Source organism: Sturnira hondurensis, unplaced genomic scaffold, assembly GCF_014824575.4.
Source record: "Sturnira hondurensis isolate 20B ecotype Veracruz unplaced genomic scaffold, ASM1482457v3 Scaffold0019216, whole genome shotgun sequence".
Classification (NCBI taxonomy): Eukaryota; Metazoa; Chordata; class Mammalia; order Chiroptera; family Phyllostomidae; genus Sturnira; species Sturnira hondurensis.
In genome coordinates this window covers 1,457,029-1,472,344 of record NW_028091847.1, presented here as the reverse complement: position 1 = coordinate 1,472,344, position 15,316 = coordinate 1,457,029, and the positions used below count along the sequence as shown (strand labels likewise).

The 15,316-nt window shown below is 36.1% G+C and overlaps 1 protein-coding gene across 3 annotated transcripts in view; it reads left to right on the top strand.

Annotated features, from left to right (window-relative positions):
- The window catches only part of VPS8 (VPS8 subunit of CORVET complex), a 253,317-nt gene that overhangs the window by 108,022 nt on the left and 129,979 nt on the right, over positions 1–15,316 (top strand). For all 3 annotated transcript variants that reach the window (XM_037027629.1, XM_037027628.1, XM_037027630.1), the window contains 4 exons: positions 6,057–6,099; positions 7,446–7,518; positions 8,008–8,127; positions 11,068–11,139. In XM_037027629.1, coding sequence (XP_036883524.1) covers positions 6,057–6,099; positions 7,446–7,518; positions 8,008–8,127; positions 11,068–11,139 — 308 coding nt within the window. The remainder of the gene's footprint in view (positions 1–6,056; positions 6,100–7,445; positions 7,519–8,007; positions 8,128–11,067; positions 11,140–15,316) is intronic.

Sequence of the window (15,316 nt, the reverse complement as noted above, 5' to 3'; positions counted from 1 at the left end):
ATTTGTGATGAGTTTTGTTTTTAATTAAACTTTTTATTGTAAGGAAATTAGAGATTCATATGCAGTTGTAAGAAATAACACAGTGGATCCTGTTTACTCTTTATTCATTTTCCCCAGTGATAACATCTTGCAAAACTAAAGTACAATATCACAACCAGATACTCACATAGATAAAATCAAGATATAGAACAGTTTCTTCGCCACAAGTATCCCCCATATGTTGCCCTATTCCCCATCACTGATCCCTAGCTAGGAATACATTTTTATATGGGCATATGCATTCATTTTCGTAGGCAGCTACCTAGGATTGGAATGGATGGATTTTTATAGTAAATTATGTTTTACTTTCTAAGGTACTGCTGTATAGTTTTTCAAGATGGCCGTACCACTTTTATATATGAGAATTCCACACATGGATTGCTCCATATCTGTGCAAGCATTTGATAAAATTCTTTTAAAATTTTTACTTATTGATGAGAAAGAAACATCGATTTGTTATTCCACTTACCTATGCATGCGTTGGTTGCTTCTTGTATGTGCCCTGCCCAGAGGTCACACCTGCAACTTTGGCACATCAGGATGGTGCTCCAATCAGCTGACCTTCCTGTCCTGGCTTTTTAAGTGTCTTGAAAATTTTAGCAACTCTACTGGCTATATGGTATCTCATTGTGACTTTTACTTTTATTTCCCTGGTAATGATGTTGAGCATCCTTTCATGGGCTATTGACCATTCACATAATTTCTTTGGTGAATTGTCTTTTTAAGTCTTTAGCACTTTTTTGAGGGGTAGTGTCCAGGCATTATTTAACTTCATATTGAGTTATAAGAGTTCCAAGCGAGTGAACTCCCACCAGAACCTATAAAGTTCTTTATGTAGTCTGGATACAAGCAGTTTTTCAGAATATGTTTTGCAAAATTTTTCTCCCAATCTGTAGTTTACCTTTTTGTTTTCTTAACCATGTTTTTCAAAGAATAGAAGTTATTAATCTTTATGAAATCCCTCTTGTTCATTTTTTCTTATGTAGTTTAGAGTTTTGGTGTTCTGTTTAAGAAATCTTTGTTCAATTCAATGTCATAAATATTTTCTTCTGTTTCTTTCTTCTAGAAATCTGGTAGTTTTAGTGCTTGCATTTAGGTCTGTAATCTATTTTGAGTTACTTTTTCTATATGATGCAAAAGCATAGGTTCAAGGACTTTTTTTCCCTAGAGCTATCAGTTGTTTCTTTACTACTTTTTGAAAAGATTATCTTGTTTCCATTGAATTACTTTGACACCTTTTTGTCAAAAAATTTTTACAAAGATTTTTAATCAATTGACCGTGTAAGTGTTGTTCTGTTTTTGTGTTTTCTGTTATATTCCATTGATCTATATGTTTATATTTATGCCAATAATATTCTATCTTAATTACTGTAGCTTAAGAATGAGTCTTAAAGTTAGGTACCTTAATTTCTCCAACTTAGCTTTTCTTTTTCAAAATTGGCTTAGCTAGTGCGAAGTTTAAAATCAGCTCATTAGTTCTTTAAAAAAGTTTATTAGAATTTGTTTGGGATTACATTGACTGTGTAGATTAATTTGGGGAGGATTGCCATCTTAACACTACTGAGCCATCTACTTATGAGTGTGATATGTTTCTCCATCTCTTCTGGTCTTTTAAAATTAGTTTGTTTTCTCAAAATGCAGAAAGGCAGTTGGAATTTTGATAAGGATTGCTTTGAATGGACAGATGGATTTGGGGAGTATTGCTATTTTAACATTATTAAGTCTTCCTATCAATAGCAGAGTGTCTTTTCATTTATTTATGTCTTGCTTCAATTTCTTTCAATGATGTTTTGCAATTTTCAGTGGACAAGTCATATACTTCTTTTGTTAAATCTATTTCTAAGTATTTTTATTTATTTTGATGCCATTATAAATGGTTTTTAATTTTCAGGTTTGGAATGTTTATTGCTAGTATATAAAAATAAAATTGATTTTTATATATTGATCTTATGTCCTGCATTCTTGCTGAATTCATTTATTCTAATTTTAATGGAGTTTTTAGAATTTTCTAAATATATGAAATCATGTCATCTATAACTAGAGATAGTTTTATTTCTTTTTTTTCTCATATGCATTTATTTTATTATTTATTTCTTCCCTAATTGGCCTCTCTAGAATTTTCAGAACAGTGTTGAACAGAAATAGCAAGAGTGAATGTCCTTATCTTTTTCCTGACTTAAGGGAGAAAGAAAGCATTTGGTCTTTCACCATTAAATGCGATGTTAAGTGTGGGTTTTTTGGAGATGGCCTTATCAGTTTGAGGTAGTATCCTATTCCTAATTTATCAAGTGTTTTTAAAACGAAAGAGTTTGATTTTATGAAATGCTTTTTCTTTATCTCTTAGGATAATCTTGTGGGTTTTGTCCTTTATATGTATATTCTTTATTAATATGTTCTATAAGATGAGTTGATTCTTGTATGTTAAGCCAATCTCACATTCTTGGGATAATCCTAACTTGCTCATGGGGGGTCTGTATGTGTGTGTGTGTGTGTACATATATATACGCGCACACACACACACATACTTTACATGTTGCTCATATTGAGTTTGTTAGTATTTTCTTTTGAGTATTTTTATGTCTGTATTCATAAAGGATAGTGTTCTGTTTTGTTTTCTTTTCATATTTTTGTGGTCTTATTATCAAGTATACTTGATATCTTGGTATACTCACCTCATATAATTAGTTGGAGGTTTTTTGGAAGGGTTTGTAAAGGGTTGGTGTTAATTCTCTCAGTGTTTGGTAGAATTCATTAATAAAGCCATGTGGGGATATTCTTTGTTTGGAAGTATTAAAATTACTAATTTGATCTCTACTTGTTATGTCTGTGCAGATTATCTATTCCTTCTTGAGTCAGTTTAGTAACATTTCATCTACGTTATCTAATTTGTTGGTCATAGTACATATGATATTCTCTTGTGATTTATTTGTGTAAGGTCAATAGTGGTATCTCTTACTACTGATTTTTGTAATTTGAGTCTCTTCTTTCCTTTTCTTGGTCTGCCTAGCTAAAGGTTTATCAGTTTTGTTGGTCTTTTCAAAAAACCAACTTTGATTTTATTGATGTTCTTTATTTTTCTTTCCTCTTTTATATATTTCAATGTTTATTTCCTCTATTTTGCTTTGGGTTTAATTTGCTCTTTTGTGTTTCTTGAGGTGGAAATTTAGATTATTGATTAGAAATCTGGTTTTTTAAAATAGATTTTTACAGCTACAAATAACTCTCTGACCAGTGCTTTTGCTGCATCCCACAATGTTGGTATGTTGTATCTTCATTTTCATTCATCTCAGAGTATTTTCTAATTTCTCTTGTGATATTGGTTATTTAGAAGTATATTATTTAATTTCCACATACTTGTGAATTCTCACTTGTTCTTCTGATGCTAATTTCTAATTTTATTCCGTCATGGTCAGAGAACATACCTTGTATATTCTCTGACTTTTTAAATTCATTGAAATTTGTTTTATAGCCTTAACATATGGTCTCTTCTGAAGAATGTTCCATGTACTCTTAAAAATATGTTGAATGCATTTTACTGTTGATTAGCGTGTTCTGTAGATGTTTGCTAGGTCTTGTTGGCGAGTTCTGCTCAAGGCTTCTATTTCTTGTTCATCTGCTAATTTTTCAATTCATTATTCATAATGGGATATCAAAGTCTCTAAATACTGCATTGTCCGTTTCTTACTTTATCTGTTTTTGCTTCATTTTATTTTGGAATTGTAAATGTACCTTCAGGCAGCTTACAGTTCTGCCGTAGCCTTCACCTACTTCCTGCTTGTGCAGAGCCTCAGAGTCAACCTTAGGTTGTAGATCAGGGCTTTTTGGGGTCCTTCCTGGGCACATATGTGCAAGGCCCCATACATGCACAGCCCTGTACATTCACACGCCCTTCTAGAATTTCAATAATGTGTTGGGGCTTTTGATACCCCCTGCAGTCCTCCCATTCTCCTTTTAAGTTTTTTGTTGAGTCTCTTTTCAGTCCCTTCTGGTAGCACCGCCTGTGGCACCTGTAAAGTTGAACAATTGCCCTGATAGTTTTTGACAAAGGTCCTGAAGACAGTGTTGTTGGTATAAAGTAAGTTCATTTCAGGCTCTCATGCAGAATTCAAGGGCTTACAGGAGTGGAGACAGGAAGGTGTACAAATACATCACCATCACTTGTGGCTTTCAGCCCCGGACTGAGTGCAGTCTGTGTGGCAAGCACAGCAGCAGCAGGGGACTCACATGGGAAAGCCAGCACTCTTTCTGGTTGGGGAACTAGAGAAAAGAAGGGGAAAATATGAACAAGTTAACACACCATTAAGGAAATACAAATTAAAACAAAAATGGGATCCAGTACACACACACCTATTAGAACAGCCAGAGCCTGCTTCACTGACAACACTGAATGCTGACCACGATGTGGTACAACAGAAACTCTCACTTATTGCTGATGAGAACGTAGAATGGTTTGTGTGCTGTGGAAGACAGTTGGTGACTTCTTACAAAGCTAAACTTACTCTTACTGTATGATCCAACAATTGCTGTCTTTGGTATTTACACAGATTTATAAACTTATGTCCACACAAAAACCTGGACACAGATGTTTATAGTAGCTTTCTTCATAATTAACAAAATTTGCAATCAACCACGATGCTTGTTAGTAGATGAGTGGATGAATAAATTGTGGTATATCCAGATGATGGAATATTATTCAGCACTAAAAAGAAATGAGCTATCAAGCCGTGAAAAGACATGGGGGAAACATATGCATAGTACTAAGTGAAAGAAGATAATCTGAAAGGGCTACATACTCTATAATTTCAGTTATATGATATTGTAGAAAAGGCAAAACCATGGAGACAGTAAAAGGATCAGTGTTTGCTAGGCATTAGTGGGGAAGGAAGGATGAGCAGACAGAGCACTGGATTTTTAAGGCAGTGAAACTAGAATGTACACCACTAAGACTGAACCCTCATGTAAACTGTGGACTTTTGGTGGTAATGACATGCCAGGGAAGTTCACTGACGATTAGAAATGCACCACTCTGCTGCAGGATGTCGACAGTGGGCGTGATTGTGGCATGGGGACGTGAATGGGGGTGTATGGGAGTCTTTATACCGCTCTCTCATTTTTGTTGTATACTTGATTTAAACTTATCTAAAAATAAAGTTTATTAATCTAAGAAACATTTTGAATTGAAGTAGGATGTGATTATTCATTTACTTCTGAGCAATGTAAGTTTATTTGTACTCATAACAATACAGATCTGGAGTATTTGTAAGAGATCACTGATTAAATAAGAGATGTACATTTGCATTAAGTCCCATATTCGTATAACGAAAATAGAAACTCCAGCTCATCGCTGTTACCAACCACAAATTCCCATGATCTGCACACAACGTGAGCTACTGATACTTCCTTCACCTGCTGTTGGAGCTCCTACTCTATAGTCTGTTGCCCATGACTGCTTGGCATAAAACTTGGTCTAATTGTATTTCTAATTTCTTTTAACCAAGAAATAGGCTTATATTAGTAGATGGCAGAATCTTACATTTTAGATCTATCTTAGAATATGGAGGGTCACAAGGATCATTTAGTCCATCTCAGACATTTGTGTCCAATGGTTCTCTCAGCCCCTGGGGCACTATAGGTGATGAGAGCCCTGTTACAAATGAGAAGCCTTTGTAGTTATGCCTTTATATCAATTAACTGGTCATGATCTAAATTGGTCAGCTCATCTCCTGCTCTACACCTTCCCCTAGCCTCAAGCTGTTGGCTGAGCCAACAGTACATAGATCTCTACCCTCACATCTATTCTTCGTGTACCACTGAATGACTCATCGATTTTTGCATCTGTGAAAAGAATCTAAGGGGAATTCCAAAAATAATAATTAAAGTGGTCTTGTCTCAGTTTTCTGTTACTTGGGATATACTTTATCTTAAATACTAAATTTTAATTTTTTATTTTCACATAATAATTATATTTCTGAAAAGATTTTGAGAGAGAATTGCTGAAGATACCTTTTCTATTTTAGATGAGCAAGTTGTTATGGGCAACAAGCTTCTTGTATATATCAGGTGAGAGATTTTTTAATGTTTATCTCTGTTACTCTCCTGTAATTTCCCCCTATATTCTCAGAGGCACTGTCATCTCTTCTCTATGTAGTGCTTTTCGCTTCTCATTGTTCTTTCATGTAGAGCAGTGCTTCTGGACCGAGGTTGAGTTTGTCCCCTCTGTGTACTCTGTGAATCATTTGGCAGTGTCTGGAGACATTTTCGTTTGTCACCACTGAGGCTGGGGGAGAGACCAGGGACACTGCTAAGCATCCTCCAGAGTACAGGGTAGTCCCCACCACAAAGAATGATCTCTCTCAAAGTACCAGTAGGACTGAGGCTGAGAAACCATGGTGTAGAGTACTTCACTTTTTCTACCAACAACTCTGCGGGATACGTCTAGTCTATATTATATATCAGGGCGAGAGTTTTAAGTCATGAAAAAGTCAATGACAGTAGTAAAACTGCTCCTGGAACGGAGTTCTTTGCCATAGACTATGCAGGCTCCGAATTGTGTCCCGACAGGACTCTCAGGCAGATAACTCACTGGCTGCCAGGGTGGCGGCCCGGCAGCCGACCCTGCCAGAGCATCATCGTAGCTCCTACCTAGTGTCACAGTTAAATGTGAGACCTATTTCGTACTTTAAACTTCTTAGGATACACTGGTATCCAGCTGTCTCTAATATAACATTCAAAATTGATGACTAGTTTAAAGAGGTTTAAAATTCACACACCTCCACTCCACCAAAAAAAGATTCAGAAAAAAATGAGGGCATATTCAGAAGGCGTTTTTGTAATTCAACCGACAAAGGCAAGTCATTAGCCACAGGGAAGATCTGACTTGGAGGTAAAACTGTACAATTAATTTCTCGTGAGATTCTAAGTCTTCCTGAAGGCCTGTCTGATTGCGGACACTTTTCAGACATTTTTAGCCTAGTTAATTCCCCATCTATAATCACCATTCTTGGAGCCACTGGTTTAAAAGGCTCTGAGAACGTCAGACTTTCAATAGGTAAACCCTAGTTTAATGGCGCCATGGGTTTTTTTTGTAGATGCTGGATATGTGACTTTTAGACAGTCTCTTCTTATTCCTTCTCACCCCTTTAGTGCAGCTGGGGCTTTTCTTTAAAAAAATAAAAAACATGACTTAGTCACAGATGTGTTGCCTCACCACCATCCTTGTCACCCACATTCTCTGAACTGGCTCTCATCTTGATCTGGGGCTGAACTAGACCTGGGTTTGAACTTAACTGATAAAAACTGAGCCTACTTAAAAATCCAACTAGTATCTTGGGTTTGAGAAACAACGTGTTAACCAGGAAGTTAGCCCCTGGCAAGTCACCAGATCCATTCTCCTTCTTTTCTTCTAGCTGTTGTCTAGCAGGTCGCGCCTATCCCCTTGGTGACATCCCTGAAGATCTTGTTCCATTGGTTAAAAACCAGGTTGGTGCTATTTTCATAGCATTTTTACCATCTACGCCTCTTGTTAAGGTCACTGAAGACGGACTGTATTGAGGGTTACACATGGGGCAATGTCTGGAGACACTTTTGTGTGTCACCACTGAGGCTGGGGGAGAGACCAGGGACACTGCTAAACATCCTCCAGAGTACAGGGCAGTCCCCACCACAAAGAATGATCTCTCTCAAAGTACCAGTAGGACTGAGGTTGAGAAACCATGGTGTAGAGTACTTCACTTTTTCTACCAACAGCTCTGCGGGATACCTCTAGTCTATATTAGACGTATAGGAGAGAGCCTGCATGCCATCGCTGAAGCCAATAATTATAGCTGAGAGAGGTTATAGAAGTTATAAAGTGGTGGTGCTTTAAAGTAAATTCAGCCTGCCTCTATTTTATCCAAATGGGAATCAATGCTTTAGCAAAACACTTTGCAAGGTGAGAAAATAATCAACTTTTATTTTTCGACTTGGCAGGTTTTTGAATTTCTAATTCGCCTGCATTCAGCAGAAGCTTCCCCTGAGGAAGAAATCTATCCCTATGTTCGGACTTTGCTGCATTTTGACACAAGAGAATTTCTGAATGTATTGGCACTGGTAAGAGATAACATGATTTTTAAAGTGTTTTAAAAGCCAGGGTGATAATATTTTTTAAAAGAAAGACAAATAATAATCCTTATACAGGTAATAATTTTACACCCTAGCAGTAAGTCAAGGTTTCAGATGTTTAACTTTGTTGTGCCACTCAGTATTTTCTAATTCTTTATCTCTCTTCTGTCCTTCCCTGCCCGTCTTTCCCTTCTCCCCTCCTCGTCCTTCACCTCCCCCTCCTCCCTCCCTCTTTCTTCTCTGTCTCGCTTTCATCTCTTTCTAACACATTCTTATCAAAAAGTTGAAGAAAGCAGGGTTAAATGTGGTGCGCCTTTGATTTCATACATTGTCCTAATCGACATACTAAATCTGGAAAAAGGCCCTAAAGGCCGTGTGGTGGTGATGACAGCTGGGATGGAGCGTGGATGTTTCCTGCTGAGAAAAATATACTTGTGCATATTTAATTAAAGATGGGTTTGGATAAGCCAGGTTTTCTGTGAAAATGTCACCAGAGAAATAGTATGGGAAACATATCTTTCCAAAAAATACTGTTGTAGTTGTTTTCTAAAAGCTTTTGATAACACAGGCAGTGATTATATTATAATGTTCAGTGAAGCATTGGGCTCACAAGTGTATAAAACACAAATGTTGTATATGCACAGTATTTGGAAAACAAATGCTGGTACATCTGAATCTTAAGAGTGATTACCTCCGCAAGATGGGGCAAATTTCTCTAACGAGTATGAAGTATTTTTGTAAGTGGAATAATATAATAAACTCTTAAATGAAAAAGTAAGTATGCATGAGAAGATTAACATCCCAATTATGTCATACTTGGAATTAGTTTAATCTGAAAAGCCGACTTCAGAAGTAGTAACTTTAATTGCATGGGAAGAAGGAAAAAGACACTTAGAAGTGGAAGTCATCTAGTTGGGTTAGGAGATTTTAGACAACCAGAAAACACAAGGGAACTTGGTGTTTGGCATGTAGGGGGTAGAAAACACAGGGAATGTGGGGCAGGGACTTTGGAAAGAGTGGGAGAGAACAACAAGGAATTTTACTTAATTTTCTTTTTATAAGGGCTGTGGTGTCACTGCAGATCATTTGGAATTACGCTGATACCTCAATTATGACATTGGGATTAATAGTAAGGCTGCAATACAATCTCATTTGCTTGACAAATATTTGAGTGCCTAGTATATCACACATACTATACTAACTAGGGGTACACCCTGGGCCCATGGGATATAAACCCTTCCCTTATGGAGGGAATGGATCCAGACTTATCTATAAGTAATTACAGGGCAGTGTAATAATACATGCCATTGGAGATGCTGTGGAAATGCTTAGGAGGGAAATCTAATGGAGGTTTAGGGAGTTTCTTGGGTAAAATAATGTCCATGCTGAGCCTCAGAGGATGAGTAGAAGCTAGACAGGTTAAGGTTGGGGGAAAATATTCTAGGTAGTAGGATAGAATATGTGAAAACCTCCATGGTTTTGTGTTTTAGCTGATAGAACTGCTATTAACAGATAGTAACTTCCCTTTGTGCCCGCGGAGTCTCACTTTGGCAGGCTGGGGTGGGGGGTGTGTGTGAGTGTTGGCATGTTTGTTGTTCTCATAAACCTGAGGATAGACCTGGGGGACTTTCCAGTTCATTTTTCTGTCTTTAGGCAGTATCACATGTAACCCACTTAAACAGCATAGTATTTCCTGTTTGAACTTTCCAGGAGTCCCTACACTCTTGATAACTATCATTTTAGCATTTCTCAACTAAGTGGCAGCAAAGCAGTCTAGCTGAGAAAAAAGATTTTAAAGAAACAATTTTATTTTTTCTGTAGCTAACTAGACAAATCAGTAATTTCTTTGAAGTTCTCATAGTGTGTCAGACAAGAGAAAGGAAGGAGGAAGGGCAGGCTAATAGACCAGCATGAGCCAGAGGTACTTTGGAGAAGTCGGGGAAGTTCAGGGCCCATTGGAAGAACAGCAGGTATTCTGGTTTGAATGTAACTCTGATGTAATCTTGAAAGTTCATGGCCGTGAAATTTCTTCTTTTTTTTTCACTCTATTGGCACAATATGGAATCTATTTTCTTGTTTCAGGAAAATAAGCACTAAATTATTGCTATGTGAATTTAAACATTTCAAGAGCCAAATGTGCTAAGTGAAAACCATAGGAAAGATTTTAAAATCTTTCATCATTCTTATTACTCAATAAATAACTTTACTGAAACTTTTTGAGTGCATACAGTTCCATTTCCTTCGTGTATGCATCCTCTAGGTGCCAGGTATTTTCAGAGTCAAGGGCCGTCATTTACTTCAGTGCATGCTCTACTCAGAATACATTTGGCTGTACTCGAGCAGAGACATGGAATAATAAGTGCTATACTTGGCAGTGTTTTGCAAATAGGAGACTTATTCCTTGTATGTAGGCTTGAGTATTTTAACATTATGACAGTTTTGCTATAATAATTTTTTATAAATATCTTTGAACATCATTTTTTTCTTAGTTGTCATGACAGTTATTTTCCATGACAGTGGATAAACTGCGTCTCAGTTATATTTCCAAACACAGGAGTGGGGTGGTGGCTGACAGTGTGAGATGCATTTCGTTGACCTTGCTCACAAGTTGACCCTTGACATCAGTGTTCTTTCTTTTTCACTGCCTATAACCTCTGCCTTTCTCAAATCACACTTTGGGTGTATGACGGTCACTCTATTTTTTTACTTTTTTGGTCTATTTTAAACTCTCAGAATACCATGCAGTGTTAAATTCTATATCTTCTACTTAGCTCACCAAGAATATCATATTATTAGAGGTACATAGGGAAAAACTTGATGAGTAATGTTTATCTTATTTGAGAATGTACCTATTATTAAGAATTTAATATCCTGTTGCCTTTTAAAATTTTCAAATAATAATTATTTTTAAAAACTTCTCCCTTTTAGACTTTTGAAGATTTTAAAAATGACAAGCAAGCTGTAGAATACCAACAGCGTATTGTGGATATATTGTTGAAAGTAAGTATTCAAGGGATACATGCCTTTGTATTGATGTTTTTATTAAAAAAATTGAATTGTTTTATAGCAAGTTCTAAAATAATCTTGTTTAATGAAGTGATATATTGTAATCATTTAAAATTTTTATTATGTCTTTGCCTTCAAAAGCTGAATGAAATACCAATCATTCAAAAAATTAATATATCTCTGCTTTAGATTGCATATTAGAAGTGGTACAGAGTACCACTCTTAAAAAATGAATATTGTGATAATTGCTGTTAGTATGATTTTATGCAGTAATAGGGAGTGACTTGAGAGTGTGTTGAGAAAATAAATAATGTGAGTAATTTCCGTTTGTTTCATGCCAGCATCACTGTGTTGAAGGTAGTGTCACAGTTTTACCCTGATGCTGAGATGATAGGTAATACTCAAGAACGATTTGAGGCCACAGACACGATCATCCCAGTCTGAATCTAACTAGATTCGGTCCAGAGCTATTCTGAGATGCATGCTGTTGCTAATGAATGAATGCAGAGACAGCTTCTTTTCCCTTCCATCTGTACAGCTTTAACCAGGCCAGTTTCTTCTTGTAATTGAAAGCCTAGAATTTTTGTCCTGTTCATTTGTCTGTAAAATGGAGATTTATTCCTCATAGTGACTTTTAGATTATTTTGAACAAAAAACCAATATGAAAATATTCTCTAGTTGTGCATAACATTAATGAATTGCATTTGTTAGAGTTCTTTATAATTTTCAAAGTGCATTTTTATACATTATGTCATTTGAGCCATTTATTGACCTTGTAAGATAGGCAGGGATGAATATGAAACTAGAATTGCTAAACTCCCCAGAAATGCCAGTTTGAACCAGGTAGCTAGTATGGAGATTTTACCTGGATTCCCAAAATACCTCTCTAAATGGTCCCTATACCTAATCTTGTCCTTCTCTTATTTGTGATCTTGTTTTTCCTCTACCTAATATTCTTCTATGGCTCCCATTGGGTCAGGTGTAATTAAGTTCTGTTATAAGACAAAATTTAAATAACAACAGTTTATTTTGATGGGAGTTTATTTTTTTCATATAAGTTTGGAGGTAGGCAACTGGATGTAGTAGATAAGCTTTACAAACTTATCAGGGATGCAAACTTCTTTTCTTACTATTGTTATTTTTAGTACAAGGTTTCCACTTTTGGCCAAAATGGCTGCCCAGGCTCCAGCCATCATCTCTAGCCTGAATACAGAAAGAGATGAAGATAGTTTTCCCTCTCTTTAAGAAAATTTCTTGAGCGCGGACCTGCGAACCAGGCGATGGCGGTTCGATTCCCAGTCAGGGCACATGCCTGAGTTGCAGGCCAGTTCCCTGCAGGCCAACTCCCAGCAGGGGACGCACGAGAGGCAACCATACATTGATGTTTCTCTCCCTCTCTCCTTCCCTTCCCCTCTAAAGATAAATAAATAAAATATTTTTTAAAAAAAAGAAAATTTCTTAGAAGTTGTGTACTGCAATTCTCCTTACATCATGTTGATTAGAACTTAAGTAATGACCCCTTAGCTGCTAAGAGAGACTGAGGAATGTACTCTGCATTGTGGGTGACTATGTGTTTAGCTAAATAAGGAGTTCTGTTTCTAGGTCAAGAGGGAAGAACAGATGTTGGAGCACAAATACTGGTTTCTACCCTATCCATCTAAACTTTTTAATGCGACATTTGAGATCCTTCTATATGTGTTGGTCCCTGACTACTACTCTGTAACTGCTCCCCTTTTGTGCTGCCCTTCCCCATTGTGTTATGAACTTCTCAACCATATTAAATTATTGGAATTCACTGACTGTTTGTGTTATCTTTATGGCCGATATTCTTTGCATGAGTTTTCTTTCATCCTGTCTTGCCTTTTCCTTCCTTTTCCCTGCTTGGCAAATTCTAATAATTTTCTAATGCATAACTCATATATCATGCATGAGAAACTCTTGGACTCCTCTCCCACACTTCTAGTTTGATTAGTTGCCCCTTCTCTGTGTTCATAAAACATTTTATGCTACACTTGGAACACTGCATGGTAACTGTTTACATTTATTTTTCTTACTGGACTTGAGTATCTTATAGATAGAAACTGTGAGGATTTGGGGGTTTTTATAATTTAATTATAGTTGACATACAATATTATATTAGTTTTAGGTGTACAACATAGTGACTCAGTATTTTTTACAATAGAAAATGATCACTGTGATAAATCTAGTTACCATCTGTCACAAAGTTATTATAGTATTATTGACTATATTAACTGTGCTGTACATTATATCCCCATGACTTACTTATTTTGTAACTAGAGGTTTGTACCTCTTAATCCCCTTCACCTATTTTGCCTGATCCCTTCACTCCCCAAGCCCCTGTCTGCTAGCAGTCATCTGTTCTCTGTATCTAATAGTCTGTTTCTGTTTTGTTTGGTTGGTTGGTTTGTTTTAACAGATTCCACATATAAGTGAAATCATATGATATTTGTCTTTCTCTATGACTTAACTCACTTACCATAATACTCCCTAGGTCTACCTGTGTTGTCACAAATGGCAATCTTTCATTCTTTTTATGGCTGAGTAATATTCCATTGTATATAAATATATCACAGTTCTGTATCTGTTTATCCACAGATGGGAACTTAGGGTTGCTTTCATATCTTGGCTATTGAAAATCATGTTGCAGTGAACATGTAGTGCAAATATCTTTTTCAGATTTGGGGCTTTGTTTTCTTAGGGTAAATACCCAGAAGCGGAATTGCTGGATTGCATGATAGTTTCATTTTTAATTTTTTGAGAACCCTCCGTACTGTTTCTCATAGTGGCTGCACCATTTTACACTCCCACCAACAGGGAGTACCTTAGTGTTCCCTTTTCTCCACATCCTCACCAATGCTTGTTGTTCCTTGTCTTTTTGAAAATAGCTATTAGGTGTGAAGTGGTATCTTACTGTGGTTTTGATGATCATTTCCCTGATGATTACGATGTTCAACATCTTTCCCTGTGCCTGTTGTATGAATTATCAGTGTGTCTTCTTTGGAAAAATGTCTGTTCATCTCCTCTGCCCTGATTTTTTAATGTGATTGTTTGCTTTTTTGATACTAAATTATATGAATTAGTTATATATTTTGGATTTCAACCCCTTATTAAATACATCTTTTGCAAATGTCTTCTACTCATAGGTTGCCTTTCATTTTGTTAATGGTTCCTTGCTATGCAAAAGCTTTTTAGTTTGAAGTAATCTTATTTCTTTATTTTTGCTTTTGGTGGTGTTACCTGAAAGGAGATATGTAAAGAAATACTGTTAAGACTGGTGTCAAAGAGTTTACTGCCTGTTTTCTTCTAGGAGTTTTATGATTTTAGGTCTTAAACATTAGTCTGCTTTGAGTTTATTTTTTATATATGGCCCAGTGTCATTCTTCTGCATGTAGCTGTCCAGTTTTCCCAATACCATTTACTGAAGGAACTATCTTTTCTTCATTGTATATTCTTGTTTCCTTTGCTGTAGATTAATTGACCATATACATATCATTCTATTTATCTCTGTGTTCCATTGATCTGTGTGTCTGTTTTTTGTGCCAGTACCATAATATTTGATTATTACAGCATTGTAGTATGTTTTGAAATAAAAAACATGATACCTTCAGCTTTGCTCTTCTTTCTCAAGATTGCTTTGGCTATTTAGGGTCTTTTTTATTTCCAAATAAATTTTAGGATTACTTGTTCTAATTCTGTGAAAATGTGTTTAGAATTTTGATAGGGACTGTGTTGAATCTGTAGATTGCTTTGGGTGGTATGGACATTTTAACAATATTAATTCTTCCACTCTATTTGTATTGTCTTAATGTTCTTTCATCAGTGTCTTATCATTTTCAGAGTACTGATCTTTCATCTCCTTGGTTAAGTTTGTTCCTAGATACTTTTTCTTTTTGAAGCATTTGTAAATGGGATAGTCTTTAAAATGTTTTCTCATAGTTTGTTATTGGTGTATATAAATGCAACAGATTTCCATACATTAATTTTTTATCTTGCAACTTCACTGAATTTATTTATTAGTTTTGATGGGTTTTTTTTTGGTGAAGTCTTTCAGATTTTCTACATATGGTATTATGTCATCTCCAAATAGTGACAGTGTTAGTTGTTCCTTTCCAATTTTGATGCCTTTTTTTTTCTTGCCTAGTTGCTGTGG